General features: G+C 40.1%; 1 protein-coding gene across 1 annotated transcript in view; it reads left to right on the forward strand.

Moving 5' to 3' along the window:
* Positions 1–15,838, forward strand: part of FAT3 (FAT atypical cadherin 3) — a 394,792-nt gene that overhangs the window by 78,231 nt on the left and 300,723 nt on the right. Inside the window, exon 2 of the mRNA XM_059466196.1 lies at positions 8,265–11,576. Coding sequence (XP_059322179.1) covers positions 8,282–11,576 — 3,295 coding nt within the window. The 5' untranslated portion in view covers positions 8,265–8,281. The remainder of the gene's footprint in view (positions 1–8,264; positions 11,577–15,838) is intronic.

The following is a 15,838-nucleotide window of genomic DNA, read 5'->3' on the forward strand; positions in this document are numbered from 1 at the left end:
CTTATGCAGGTTAACCAACTGTTATGGCCAGAGCTGGATGTAGTTTTAAAAAGTAATGGCAAGAGCCATCTCTCTAAATACTGCCCCTTAAAACAAGTGACAAACGTTCTGATTTTTTTTTTTTTTTTCAGAAAAAGTTGGAGAGCAGCCACTGTATTTTTCAACAATCACTTTTTCTGTTTCTTTCTTCTTGTGAGCAGTTGTGGGCTTTTACAGTTTGTCCAAGTTTTCAGAGACTGTTTCATCAGAGGGCCACTGAGAGGCAGATTTTGGGGAGCTGGCTTTCAGGAAGGGGGCTGCTCTGCAGTGCCTGGCAGCCAGACCCGTGTAGGGATCTCTAGGTGGTTTAGACAGCTCTGGTGCGTTGCTCCGTGTCAGCCTGTGACACAGCGGGAGGTGCCAGCACCCTGCAGATTCCTGCCCTACCGAAAGAAAAATGTTCATTGCTAAATCTGGATTTTGTTCTCAAATCTCAAACTTGTTGAGAATCTCAATCAAAATATTTTCTCCTTCCACTTCCATCATGATCTCTTTGTGTTACTGTGTGTCACAGCTCTCTTGAAGAGATACGGCACTGCAAAACCAATAATCCAATTCCTAGCCTCAAGATTTGTTTTTTCTTTCTTCCTGACTAGGTTAGTAAGATCTAGCTAGTTCTCAAGTGATTGTTCTGTTTAATTGTGTTTTTATTTAAAGGTAGCTGGCTACTCTCATATGTCTTGTTTGGTGTGGAGTGAAAAGCTTTATCCTACAGTCTCTTTGTAAAGTCCTTACTGGACTATCATGATTTTGATTTGGCATCTCATGATCATAGGTCCATATAATGGTTAGGGTTGGGAGAGATCTTTAAATATCATCTAGTCCAACCTGACAGTGTTTTTCCTTAATCTCCATTTTATGTTGTGTGTTTTATATTGAGGTGTCAACAGTGAAGAAGCTTTTGTATATGCATCTCTATTTTCAATCTCCCTTCATTTGCCCATCTATAAAGGTCTAGACCATTTGAGCTGCCCTGCCTCCCCACACAGAGTGTCTGAGGGAGATATATAATATTTTTTTCCTCTGAGAGTAACAGCTTTCTGCTGTCCTTATACCTACATACCTATTTATGGCCCTGGAAACAGTAGTTGTAAATCTCATGGACTTCTTTCTTACTATAAACCGTATCTAAATAGTTTATACAAGCCTCTGCAGGCTGTCAGAAGGAGTATGTGCAGTATCCCAAACACAGAGCAGACCAGAGGCAGCAACCAGCAGCAGCTGGGACTAGTGGGTGTGAGTTTGTAGGAAAACAACCCTGGAAGAGAGTTCATGGTGGGAACTGAGCCTTGTGTGGCAAAGGTGGAATATGTTTTTAAGCTGCAAGTACATCACCTTCACATCAGTGCTGCAGCTCAAAAAGTCCTCATTTCGTTGCTGTGTTTCACCTGATACTGTAAAAAAGCTGAGATTTGGATTGCTCTAGGGTTTTGTACAAAGACCATTTCATCTCAAATTGTTGTATTATTATTATTATGCATTATTAGCATTATTATTTGCATTATGGTAAGGACAGAAAGCCCAGTCAAATCACTGCTCAAGTCCCACTGTGTGCAGCTGGAATGTGCCCCATGGCAGGCTGTGGTCCTGCTCCCCATCCTCAGCAGCCTCTGGGTGTATGAGAAGAGCTCTTGCCCCTAAGGATCAGAGGTGCAGCTTGGTAAAAAACTGTCGGCTTGGAGGGGATCCAGATTTACTTGTGGTGAAGGGAGAGCTGGGGAAAGACCAGCAGTGACAGGAGTGGGATTCATCAATGCTAGGTTTTGCTGCTGACATTACTCCTTGAAAGAACTTGCAAGCTAGAACTCCTTGGACAGGGGTCAAAGTAGATTTATGAATAATACCTAAGGGGAAAAAAAGAAAGGCAGATAAGCAAGAAATAGTATCATTGAATGTGTTCCATAAGGAAGCCCCCATGAAAATAACTGGCTCCTTTTGAAACTGCCCCAAAGCATCCCTGTTTTACAGTGAGTAAGAAGCAGGCCCCGGGGGGATTTGAGATACACAAAGCGTGAAAACTGGATAGCAGCCTTTGTTTCCCTGGAGGCAGACCACCAAGGGACAAGCTCAAGTCCTTTGTAAGGTGGCTCCCAGGAATTCACTTTTGACGGATCTCACATGGCGGCCAATTATTCCTCCCCCCTCCTCCTACATTTTCCTCCACCCACATTTCATCCTCATTGGGAAAGGGAGAGTCCAACAGACCCTTTGCACCCTTTATTTGGGAAGAAAAATGATGCTCAGCCCCTGCTCGCAGGTGGAAGCATTTGCTGATGAACTGATACTTGGCAAAAATTGGTGTTGTATGGAAAAAATCCCCAGCACCTGCTAGCAAAACAAAGTTATTCATAACATACGGCTGGGTGGCTAAATCTTCACTTCCTAGGGACGGCCTGAATTACACTTGCTACACGCTGAGCGGCCTGTCTGCTGTGTGGAATGACATGCAGGCAGCAGGAGGATTTGCAGCTCTGAGAAGGGTTAGGATTTATAGGGCTGTCTCTTGCAAGGGCTTACTCTGCAGAAATGATCATTTTGTCTTCACCTTCTCTTCTGGGGATAAACACATCATGATATAATCATATATATATGGAAAAGCAGATCTTCGTGCTCATCGGGGAGCAGGTAGCTCCATGAATATATCTCCTGTTGTAAATCTGTCAGTGTCACTAAGGTTTTTTTTGCCTCCTGCCTAGACTGGAACACAAATCTTTAATTCATTTCTGTATGGCACATGTTCCAAATTCCTATTCTGTATTCTGACTTCTTTTCCTGACCAGTAAATGGTTAGCCTTTCCTAACTGGGTGAATTACTATGTAGTGCAAGGAAGTTGTCTGGCTAGGGGAAGTGTTGTTCAAACATGTTTTTTTCCATTACTCACTATTAGTTTGACAACATGTGAATGATACTGCCTGTGTAATGAGAGGAGAGTTAAAAAATCCATGTCTCTCTAGTCTGTATTTCAGCTTTGCAGGTAGAATGACACCTTCATCTTTAAACTCCTCGATTGGTATCTTCCAAATGCCTAATTAATAATACCCATGAGTTCAGAAGAGTTTTCAATGGTTCTGTGCTATGGAAGATACTTCTTCCAAGAGGGCACTGACCTACATGGACTCTCACCTCCTGGTTGCAGTATTGACAGTGGATTTGTTGACAGTTCTTTTTCTTTCACTGATGCAGCTTGATGCAAGCCTTTCGTAGGTGACAACTGCAAACCTACCCCAATGCTTTGCAATCTTCCTTGTATTCTTTTTGCAGCTCCTAATGGCCTGATCATATAGAAGGTTTTGTGTGGTCAAATTGCTGTTGTGGATAGAAAAGAACACTGAGAAGGGGTTTCATGCCTTGTGTTTTGATGGTTAGACCATGAGAATAAATTAGCTGATGTTGATGTTTTAATGGCAGGAGTTACCTTGAAAGATTAAGGCCACTTCCAAAGAAATCAAGAGCTTCTGTTCTGGAGCAGACACATGACTTCTCTATATACTACTTAGACTTCATGTGCATGTGATGTTACTGTTCTTCTGCTTCCCAAAAGTACCTTTACATTTTCAAATACACCGTTTTTGCTGTAAAGCTGCCTAGAGAATTGTGTCAACTCTCTCAAGGAAGCAACAGTAATTCCGAATTGTAGTATTTGTTCATACCATGAGGTCTCCAGTCCTGTCCTGTGTTAAGAGATGTGTTCTTTCCCAGCTTCACCAAGAGAAATGCAAATTAAGATGAAAATCTTGCAGTCAAGGTTTCTTGGCCCCCTTTTTTTTTTCCACCATACACATAGGTGCGTAAATACATCGACTCTCAGAAATTTATCTGAAGTCAAGAAACTTTTTTACTTCTGATAGCCCAGAGGACCTATATATGAGCTCCATTGGGTTCTTCACCCTTCATTGAAGCTGGAAGTTAAAGCACAAATGAGTTTCTTCTGTCTTCAAAGGACATGTAAAAAAGTCTTTAATGGTTATTTTGTATTAGCTAGTTACATTGCCTGAATTAATTTGCCTAATGGCCAACTGGAAACATGCTCTCAGAGTATAACTGGGCTTGGAGGCAAAGTAGGGAGAGAGGAGGAGGCACTTTTGTTACCCCTTCTGTCGCCTACTAAAAGCTTATTCCTCCTGTTTGCTGAAGAAATTTGCCTGCTATATTCCTTATATCTATAAAAGACCTTTTGGCTCTTGTTTACCCAAGAGATATATGCACTGTTTTCTTTCCTGAGTATTTTATGATGTGGAGGTCTTTGGAATTAGAAAAATTAGCCTAGGGAGAAGGAGTCAAACCAGGGAACAGATAGCACTTCTTTCATATCTACACACTGAGTTAGAACCACATTTTTGGTGTGCAGGAATCCTGGAAGTTTGTGGGACTTCAGCCTTCCTTCTCTGTCTGGTGGGGTGTTATGTTTGGATGCAGCCCAGACTGGAGGTTGCCAGAGCCAAGATGAGATAAAGGAATGATGATCATACCTCTCTCAATTCCTCTAAGGAGTACCAGCCACCTACAGGTCCTTGCAGCTATTCTGCAAGATTTGGTTCATGTAGTTAGCCAGCTTTGTTCAAGGAGCAAAGGAAAATGACTCAAATGATTAATTGAATTTAAAATCATAGAGCCCTCCATGATTTAAATTTATTTTAAAGAGTATTAAAAATCAAGACACACTGTTCTATTTTTCCATTTTTTCCTTCCCACTTCAAGGCCAGAGAATTTTATGAGTGGTAGAGTGGGAAGATTCTGGACTCCTATCTTGTGTTGTTTTTTTTCACTTTGTTGGGTAGTTAGATGGGATTTGTTTACTTTAAGACTCTGCTGCTATCGTAGAGCAATTTTCTTTTCTCAGAAAGCTTTTACCTTTTTCCTTTTTCCCTGTTCCCTTTTTATTTAATTTCCTTTGTGTTTTTTCCCTTTTTTTTTCCCCTTCATACTAACCATGCTGAGCAGTACTAGGGAATATTTCTTTTAGTAGCTCCTGCCCAAACATCTTAAAATCAAGCAAAAATAGTCACAACCTTTCTCTTCACTTTAAACATAACATTTTTTGACAAGAAGTGCCTTTAAAGAAATGCCTCCTAATTTACTGCCGGTTGCTTTGTACTTTGTTTCTGTAACATATCTTGTTACATTTCCTGTGTGTTAAGTATGTATGTGTTATGAACTCTTAAAAACAAATATCCCAGAAGAAAGGAATTCAGTAAATGAATAAAACATTCTTGGGTTGCCCAAGTGGCAGCTTAATAGCTCATCCATTGGGACTTTCATATAATATAATAGTGATAGCCATATGGATAGATGAATAACTTCAATGGGGAGCTTGTTACAACTCTGCATACCACATTTGAGATGAAATCAAACCCTGAAAGTGCTGCCTGATGTGAAAGTCCAGTTTTTCTAGTGCCAACCATTAAATTCTACCTAAAAATGCATAATCTGTGTGTCTGTGTATACATATGTACACATAGCTAAAATGTGCTTTCAATAGCACACATATACATCTGCTGCTTCTAGGTGGAATTCAGTGTTTCGGGACTGGTATTCATTGCACTGAACCTCTAAAACTTGGTGGACTATTGGCATGACTGAGCTTGCAGCAGTGTGTTTGAGATAAGGTCTTAGCCCCAGCTTTCTTTAAAAATTATAAGATAAATGGAATAGGAGTATAAGGTGGTTGTGTTTTATTGCCTAGGATATACACAACTTTTTCATTTCCCCTAATTGCAGAGCTTTGTGAGTATCTCCTTTGATGCCTGTCTGCCACAGCTGTCTGTCACATTGGGTAGGGCTGAAAGTAAAGTTTCAAATAGTTTGTTTTTTTTTTTTTAACAATGATATTCTCAGGGAAACTGATTTCCAGTTATGCTGGACTTGCAAACGTGTTGTTGATGGCCCTGAAAGGTAGAGAGAAACCTGCTCATGCTGAACTATGGCATGGACAGGAGAAACTAAACCACCAAATGAGACAAATAGGATAAGACAATTCATTTCCTTACTTCAAAGAATTGGAAAATGAATTTCTAGGAAGTTACTGAACTGTGGTGAAAGAAGTCTAGATGCTCATATGAAATGTAACATCAGTGTCTTTTGTAAGCCAGCAAAAATTCTCTCTCTTAGCAGGGGGAGAGACGGGTATTGTGGTGTAGACAAAGGATGCTGAAATGCTCTTCATGAAAGGCAGCAATGCAGTGATTGTCTGTTGATTGTTTTAATAATACACATCACAGAAAAGCTCCAGCCCTTTATTTTCCCATGAGAGCTGTCTCATTAGAATTTCCCATTTTCATTGGCTGAATTTCCTCAGCAGTTTATTGTATGTTGTGTAAATACATATATATATAATATAAATACAACTAGCATCATCTCCCACACTAGTCTGAGGCAACAGCTTTTAGTTTCAGTACTCAAAAGTGATCCCATAAAGCCCCATGAAATAAGGGACTTTGATATTTTCATACTGGTGGATTAAATTGATGAATGCTTGTTGTGCTGAAGAAGAAGATGCCACTGCTGGTCTTTCAGCTGTATAAAATGGTAACAACAATAAAATAATCTTGCCTATATGAAATAGACAAATTCCATCCTGGGACTTCTGGAAGTCAACCTGTTCCCTCATGTACCCTAAGCATTTTGGAGAATTGTGCTTATTTGATGTATGAACTGTATGGAACAAGATGTTGATCATAGGACTCACATGCTATGTGCCTAGGAATTGAGTGGGCAAATTCAGAAAAGGAACTGCCACAAATGAAATTCACTGGCTACTGGGGGGAATGCAGGTCCAGAAGGTGATAATAATCTTACATTTTTATTCTCTTTTTAAAAAGTTTATTTCCTTCTTTTTTTTTTTTTTAATAATTGCAAAGAAAATAAGAAGGAAACAGAGGCAGGGGGAGAACTGCATGTGAAAATAAGTGATTGCAAGATGAGTGCTTTGACAAACACTTGGGAGAATTGACCAAATTGATCAGCATGTTAAACAATGGGATATAGACTGTGGGATCAGGAAGTGAAGTGTTGTGTGTGGACATTGCAACATCAGTATGATAAATTGTTTGTTGTTAGTACCGAAACTGCAGTAGTTCCTCCGTTACATTGGAGGTGACAAATAATATGAATTCATATTCCAAAACTTGCATGCAATTTATAAATCTCTTTGGTGAAGCTGAAATCTTGTTGGAAGTTTAAATTAACCTGTGTCATTGACAATATTTCCTATCCTTTTCCTCCTTGTGTTCTACCTTGGAGAAAACTACATTTTCAAGTAGCTTTTAAATGACAATAATATCAATGTGTGTGTGCAGGGGGTCTTTCAATCCTTGCCTTTTGAAATCGATTTTTATGATTTTCAGTAGTAGCAGTGCATGTACTTTGTAACATTGCCTTATGATAGCGCCTGCCTAGTTTCCTCAGGCTCCTTTCCTCTGCTTTCAAGGACAAAGCGATAGATAAGCAGGACTTGGCTCCCACCTTCTGCAGTAGCCTCCAGTAACCTTCAGCCAGTGCCTCCACTTACTCTGTCTCTGCTTAACCTCACAATTTAGATTCTTGAGGTGAGGCACTGGGCCTTTTCTGAAGGCATTTGTATTTAAAGTAATGACTGCATAATGACCTTCTTATTCTACTTGTTCTTGATGGCTCAAATTTCATCATTCTTAACTGATCATAAAAAAAAAGTAGCATTTGACTATGACTGTAATACATACATATGAAAATCCTGTCTCTCTTCCGAATGTTGGGACTGAAAATGAATTTTCCAATATGCTCTGAAAAGAAACAAGTTTAGGCTTTGTTGGAGCTGCGGTAAATAAGAAAAAATAATTTCTGTATGTGGTTCATCATTTGATATAAATTTATACAAATACGCATAGTGGTTTTTAATTTTTTTTTTTCTGTGATTATTATTCTGGACTGTATGCATGTGTAAATGGATGTGGTAGGGTCTTTTAAAAATGTGTGCATACATACATGTATGTAGTTATATATAAATGTGTGTGTGTGTGGACTTGCATATATACTACTCAGACAGATGTGAAAATACCCAGAGCTGGTGTGATTATATGTCTGTGTGTGTATAGTGTTCTCTCTTTCTGTTTTGTTAAAGATGTGGTGAATTGATATTACATAGATTTTACTTTCAATTAGAAATTTAGTAAGTAATTTTGACATGTCACTTCACAGTTCAGTTTTTATCTCTTGTTCAACTATTTCCTGTTTTTCCTCTCTGTCACAGGGTGAAAGAATGATGTGATGGACGTGAATATGGGCCGCTGGTCAGGCTCACGGCTACCTCCGTCATGCCTTGCCCTTCTGATTGTCAAGTTCCTGGCCTTGGTTTGCCAGGTGGCTCAGGGGACTGCCCCGCCTGGCTTTCACTTCACACATTCCACTTACAATGCCACAGTGTACGAGAATTCTGCAGCCAGGACCTATGTCAACAGTCAGACGAGGATGGGCATTACCATGGCTGACCTTTCCTGGGATATCAAGTACAAAATAGTGTCTGGTGATGATGAGGGCTTTTTTAAAGCAGAGGAAGTCATCATTGCTGACTTCTGCTTCCTCAGAATAAGGACTAAAGGTGGGAATTCTGCGATATTGAACAGAGAAATCCAGGACAGCTATTTATTGATGGTTAAAGGGTCTGTCAGGGGAGAGGACTTGGAAACATGGACAAAAGTGAACATCCAGGTTTTGGATATGAATGACCTAAGACCTTTGTTTTCACCAACCACGTACTCTGTCACAATAGCAGAAAGCACTCCCTTAAGGACTAGCATTGCACAGGTGACCGCAACAGATGCGGATATTGGGTCCAACGGTGAATTTTATTATTACTTTAAAGGTAAAGTTGATCTCTTCTCAGTTCATCCTACGAGTGGTGTTATCTCCTTAAGTGGCCGGTTAAATTATGATGAGAAAAACAGATACGACCTTGAGATTCTGGCAGTGGACCGTGGGATGAAGCTGTATGGAAACAATGGTGTAAGCAGCACTGCCAAGCTTTATGTTCACATTGAACGTATAAACGAACATGCCCCAACAATAAGTGTAGTAACCCACATTCCCTCCCCATCAGACAAGGAACCTACCTATGCAGTTGTTAATGTTGATGACCTAGATGAAGGAGCCAATGGAGAAATTGAATCTGTTTCTATTGTTGCTGGAGATCCTCTAGAGCAATTCTTTCTGACTAAAGAAGGGAAATGGATGAATGAGTACAAAATCAAGGAAAGAAAGCCTATTGACTGGGACAGCTTCCCTTATGGTTACAACCTCACTCTCCAAGCTAAGGACAAAGGATCTCCTCAGAAATTCTCTGCCGTCAAACTGGTCCACATTGCTAGTCCCAAGAAAGAAAGTATCCCCCTGAAGTTTGAAAAGGAAGCATATGATATTTACATCAGTGAATTTTCACCTCCTGGTGTGGTGGTTGCAGTAGTTAAGCTGATTCCTGAGCCACAGGGTGTGGAATACAGACTATCTCCAAGTGAGGACGCTGAGTATTTTAAGATCAATCCCAACACAGGCCTTATTACTACTGCTCGTCCTTTGAGAATCATTGAGAAGGACCTCTATGAATTAGAAGTATATGCAAACAAAGGTGGTGATTTAAAAGCCCAGGTTACTGTCAGGTTAGAGGATGCCAACGATCACACTCCAGAGTTCCAGCAGCTCTCCTACAGCTCATTTGTCAATGAAAGTGTCCCAGTGGGGTCCAGCGTTTTGGCAGTGTCAGCAGTTGATGAAGACAGGGGAGAGAATGGATACATCACCTACAGTATTGCCAGTCTGAACTCACTGCCATTTACGATAAACCAGTTTACAGGTGTCATCAGCACATCTGAAGAACTGGATTTTGAGTCCTCACCAGAAAGTTACAGGTTCATTGTGAGAGCATCCGACTGGGGTTCTCCCTACCGCCACGAGAGTGAGGTGAATGTCACCATATACATTGGCAATGTCAATGACAACAAGCCCCTCTTTGAAAAAGTGGCCTGTCAGGGAGTGATTTCATCTGATTTTCCTGTTGGTGGTCACATCACTGCTGTTTCTGCAATAGACATAGATGAGTTAGAGCTTGTGAAGTACAAAATAATCTCTGGAAATGAACTTGGCCTTTTTTATTTAAGTCCAGACTCTGGTGTCCTGCAGCTTAAAAAATCTCTTGTTAACTCTGGCATAAAGAATAGCAATTTTGGCCTTAAGATAACGGCAACTGATGGAGAGAACTTTGCTGATGCTATGTTTGTTAATATTTCAGTAGTTCATGGGAAAGTGTCTTCAAAGACCTTTAGCTGTAGAGAAACTAGAGTTGCTCAGAAGCTAGCAGAAAAATTGCTCAAAAAGGCAAAAGCAAATGTGAAGCTGAATTTGGAAGATGGTTTTCTTGATTTTTATTCGGTCAACAGGCAAGCACCTCATTTTGATAAATCCTTTCCTACTGACGTGAAGGTTTCAGAAGATCTGCCGGTTGGTGCCACCATCCTGAGGATAAAAGCCTATGATGCCGACTCAGGCTTTAATGGAAGAGTACTTTATACAATTTCTGATGGTAATGTAGATAGTTGTTTCAACATTGACATGGAGATGGGGATACTTAGTGTTCTCATGCCCTTGGACCGTGAAAAAACAGAGCTCTATCTCCTTAATATTACAATTTATGATTTAGGTAATCCACAGAAATCTGCATGGAGACTGCTGACTGTCACTGTGGAGGATGCAAATGATAACAAGCCTGTTTTTCTACAGGACAGTTACTCGGTTAATATTTTAGAAAGTACAAGTCTTGGTACAGAGATTATCCAGGTAGAAGCCAGAGATAAAGACTTAGGATCTAATGGTGAAGTGACTTACTCAGTACTGACAGACACCCATCAATTTGCTATCAACAGTTCCACAGGAGTGGTGTATGTTTCAGATCAACTAGACCGGGAAGCAAAAGCAAACTACACCCTGAAGATTGAGGCTCGGGACAGAGCAGAGAGTGGCCATCAGCAGTTTTCCGTTGTGCCTCTGAAGGTTTTTTTGGATGACGTTAACGATTGCTCTCCAGCCTTTATCCCATCCAGCTACAACGTGAAGGTGCTTGAGGACCTGCCAGTTGGCACTGTCATAGCTTGGTTGGAAACTCACGATCCAGACCTGGGCCTGGGAGGCCAAGTGCGCTACTCGCTGGTGAACGATTACAACGGGCGCTTTGAGATCGACAAGGCCAGCGGCGCCATCCGCCTCAACAAGGAGCTCGACTACGAGAAGCAGCAGTTCTACAACCTGACAGTGCGTGCCAAGGACAAGGGGCGCCCGGTTTCTCTCTCTTCTCTTTCTTTTGTGGAAGTTGAAGTGGTGGATGTCAACGAAAATCTTTATACCCCTTATTTTCCTGACTTTGCTGTCATTGGATCTGTAAAGGAAAACTCTCGCATTGGTACAAGTGTTTTGCAAGTTGTTGCTCGAGATGAGGACTCTGGAAGAGATGGGGAGATCCAGTATTCCATCAGGGATGGCAGTGGACTGGGGAGATTCAGCATCGATGAAGAAACTGGTGAGTTTTGTTTCTAATTTCCCCTTCATAGAGGTTTTTTTCAAAAGTAAAGCTGAGGCATAATTGTTTTCTACCCTTAATGAGAAATTCAGTTCTTCTTAACGGGCAAGATAAAATTATAAGTAAGGATTTTCCAGGCACAGCAAGGACATGATTTAATTACCTGCTTACATTCATCACTCTGTGGATGTGAAATTATACACATATCTTTTCAGCAGCTATGTGAGGGCTCCATTTAGAAGGCAGTGATAGTTACAGAATGACTCGCTTACAGTCACTGCGTTATCTGTTGATCACTGTAAATTACTCAGGCCCCCTCCAAAACATCACAGTACTCATGACTTTAGATCCAGTGTTAAACCCAATGAAATAAGGGGCATGAGAGAAAGATTATTTTGTCCTAAAACCTATTTTTGGCCTTGTTCTAGTTGCTGGGAGTAATTTTTCATGGAAGTTATTCTGGAATGACACACCATCCTCTGTAATACTCTTTCTTGTGTTTATCAGTGTTGGTGTGCTTACATAAAAGGTAAAAATCCAGGGAAATATTCATAGCTGTAAATGACCTGCGCTAGTTTTCCTTTGGTGCCAGTAGCATTATAAATACTGATGTTAGAAAGCATTGTTAATATAGGGAAGCTTCTTCAGATGCTGAACTTTATTACCATACTACCCTATTGGAAAATGTTCAAAATACTAAATATAAAAGTGTGTTTAGTAAAACACTTAAAAACGGGCTTTTTAAATGTCTGATAGTTGTTGGCAGTAATGGTGCAGCTGTGCACCACTAGAAGTAGTGAGGAAATTAGAAAATATTAGTCAACAGTTTCAGAAATTATATTAAATATGTTAGGGCTGTGGGTTTACTGTGGTTTGTATGTCTTCTTCTGAAGCTTTTAATTGAGAATGTGGTATTAAACATAAGATTAAAATGTATGTTTTGGCAGATTCAAACTGTTTAATCAAATGTCAACTTTCTAAACTGAACATTATGAAAAACAGACGACATCACAAGTGCTGTGACTCTCATAGTATAAGCAGAGAAAAATATTTTTATTCTATTTTTGCTACAGCCTTGCTGCTGCAGCTGTACACAGATGATTGCAGTCAAAACCTTATGTCCAGAAACATCAGACTTGAGTGTCACAAGTCAAGAGGGCAACTAGTGTAATTTCCAGGAATGTTAGAAACTCACATATCCTACAGTGCTGAGAGTAGCAGAAGGCATTCAGGCAACATTATTTAGACATTTGGACATGTGTTTAAATATTAAGCTCCTGCATTTGAAAATGTCATCCTACCTATTTATTGAGTTGTATCAACTTAATCTCAATGGGCTCTTTATAAAGTATGGGGAGGTTGGTGCCAACGCTGCACTATTGATACAGAAATCTCAGCATTCGAGATTTATTGAACTTAAAGGAGCTGGTATGGACAGTAACTCACTGCGTGTCACTCATAAATAAAAATAAGCAGTTTTTTACCCTGTGCCTACCCTAGTAGAGGTGATGGCTTAGAATAAGTTAGGTCCCTTGTTCAGTAAAGCACAAATCGTGTTTTAATGGGAATGGAAATTGTGCTCAGTGTTCCAAATATACTTTCTTTCTAAAATTGAAATATATTTTGTGGAGGCAAAAATGCCCCAAATCTCCCAAGATGCAAAGATTTTTCTGCCTTTCACTCTTTCATGAGTGTTATGTGAAAATGAGCCAACTTGTGCCACTTCACTTAATCATTCCAGAAGATAATCCAGAAGATAATATAGCAGATCAAGAGGTTTTGGATTCTTGTTTCTGATTTCCCCAAATGTTCAATGCCGTGTAAGCCTTATTGAAAGCAATTTTGAGAACACTTTGGGTGCTGAGCTGCAGCCAGGGTGATGTGGAGGGCAGGGCTTCAGGGTTACTCCAGGTCATGCTGTTGTAAGCTGAATGCAGGATTTGACCTTCTGTGTCAAATAAAATGCAACATTAATACTCTGCTATTGAACTGGTGGCAACTTAAATGCTGCTGAATGATGAATCAGCTTTCTAGCTGTAGAAAAGGGCTTAAGTCACATATTGAATTAATTTATATGGAGATAGCTGTTTATTTACTTTAGTGTAGTTCATTTGTCACTTTTAAACTGACCAACTCTATTGGCTTATGTACCGATTCTCCTGAAATTTGTGAAGGTAAGCAGGAGTGTGAAGTACAACAAATCAATATTTTTGGCTGCTGCCTTAATGAAAAGATGACTGCAGCATCCATTCTAATCATTAGGATATAAACTGGGCCAAATTCATCCTGATATATGAGCAGGCTGGACTACAAGCAAGTCCGTGCTTTCAGCAAAATTCTGCTCAAATGCATTGTTTTTATTTTTCTGAAATATTACATCATGTTAGTGGTGTTGCCCTGTGTGTTGAGTGAGATGTGCTTTTGCTTCCTGAGGCACATGGATACTGAGGAGTTGAAATGAGGAGAAGCAGGCCTTCATGATGGATACACACTGCACCATGCAGCTGTGCATTTGTTCTCATGGTGTCTCATCCACTACAGATGTAAATAAGTGCACAATGGTGCATCTGGAAAAAACGAGGCTCTGGGGAGATCTTCTCCCTCTCCACAACTGTCTGAAAGGAGCTTGTAGTGAGGTGGGGTCAGTCTGTTCTCCAAGTAACGAGTGTCAGGACAAGAAGAAATGGCCAGGAGAGGTTTAGATTGGCTGTTAGGGAAAATTTATCATTGAAAGAGTTGTGAGCCATTGGAACAGGCTGCCCAGGAATGTGGTGGAAATCACTGTTTATGAAAGTGTTCAAAAAACGTGTGGATGTTGTACTCATGGCTATGGCTCAGTGATCAACTTTGCAGTGCTGGGTTAATGGCTGGACTCAGTGATCTTTCAGTTGAGAGTTAAATGATTCTATGATCTATCTCCAGCAGGCTTGATCTAGTTTTTGGCTTTTAACAAGAGGCTTTTCTCCATTCAGGTCAGAACAGTGGATTGCAGTCAGGGAGCTTGGGAGTCTTCTCTGTATTGGTCCTTGCGGATCCTTCTGCACAGTGTAAATGTGCAAATCTGGGTGCTGTTGTAGCTTGGTATTAAACAGTTGTACCATGGGGGTGAGCCTGCAAGTCCCTTCCTATAGTGCTGCTCTTTGCCTCATGTCTTATAGAATTGGTAGGTTGAAGAGTATTGTTGTTGCAGCATTCACTCCTAAATATGCCAGTTCATACACAGTGGTAACCAGAAGCATAGCAAGTATTTGCCAGATAGAAGTGTGAATCACTTCCAGATTTGCTTTAGTGGATTTACTTTCCATTTCCAGGAGTCAGAGCCAATACAAATCTGTAAATAAATAGAAAGTCTTCTGAAGTGGATTGCTGCAGCTCCTGACCTTTCAACTCCATCTGTGGTTTCCCACTACCTTAGATAGAAAATGAAATTTCTCATGGGTTTAGAAGTCACTCATGATTTATAACTAAAAAATCTGGTTTCAGACTTTTCTAGAGGTTAAAAAAATGGAGGAACTTTTTTTTTATTTATTGACTGTTGATATAAATGTCAGAAACATGCCATTTAAAAACCTTGCGCTGAGGAACATGTAATGTGATCCTTCTGTCTCCTGTTAAAAACTGCCTTTTTTTTCTTTTTCCCGTCATGTTCATTTTTTTGGGATCCAGATATGTAATCTGTTATAAAATATGGTTGTCTACAGTGAAAACTAGTCACTGCAAGCTTCTTCAAGTCACTGAGAAACATGATTCATTTCACCCTTACATAAAAATATGAAATAAGTTGGGTGAATCATGCTCTAAAAATGTGTGAAGGTCCTTGTGAGAGTAGCTCAGGTAGACGTCTACACTGAGTGTCTTGCTTTGGTCAGATGTAGCCCATCCCTGTTAACTGTGAACAAGAGGATTTACTGTCAGCCTCACTACTAGGTAACTTGTTATGACTCCTCTCTACCAAATTCGTGGTTTTAATCTAGTTCCTGGGAATTATCTTTCATTCAGAAACCCACACATAAGTGCTTGTCTAGAAAAAAAAATTGGAAGAAAAAAATTTAATTGTGTAGAGGTGAGAGTAATGTAAATAATAGTTTATAATAATTTTCTGACAACACAGTGTTAAAGCATCCGACCCTCTTTTCTAGCTACAGAAAATTGATCAATCTCTTATATTTGGGTCTTGCAGAAGTGACTAGTAACCTTCTCCTTGTGCAACTCTCATGCTAAAGAGAAGCTGGAACCATTTTCTCCTCTTTAGTACTCCTTCC

The sequence above is a fragment of the Ammospiza nelsoni genome, chromosome 2 (assembly GCF_027579445.1).
Source record: "Ammospiza nelsoni isolate bAmmNel1 chromosome 2, bAmmNel1.pri, whole genome shotgun sequence".
In the NCBI taxonomy this organism is placed as follows: domain Eukaryota; kingdom Metazoa; phylum Chordata; class Aves; order Passeriformes; family Passerellidae; genus Ammospiza; species Ammospiza nelsoni.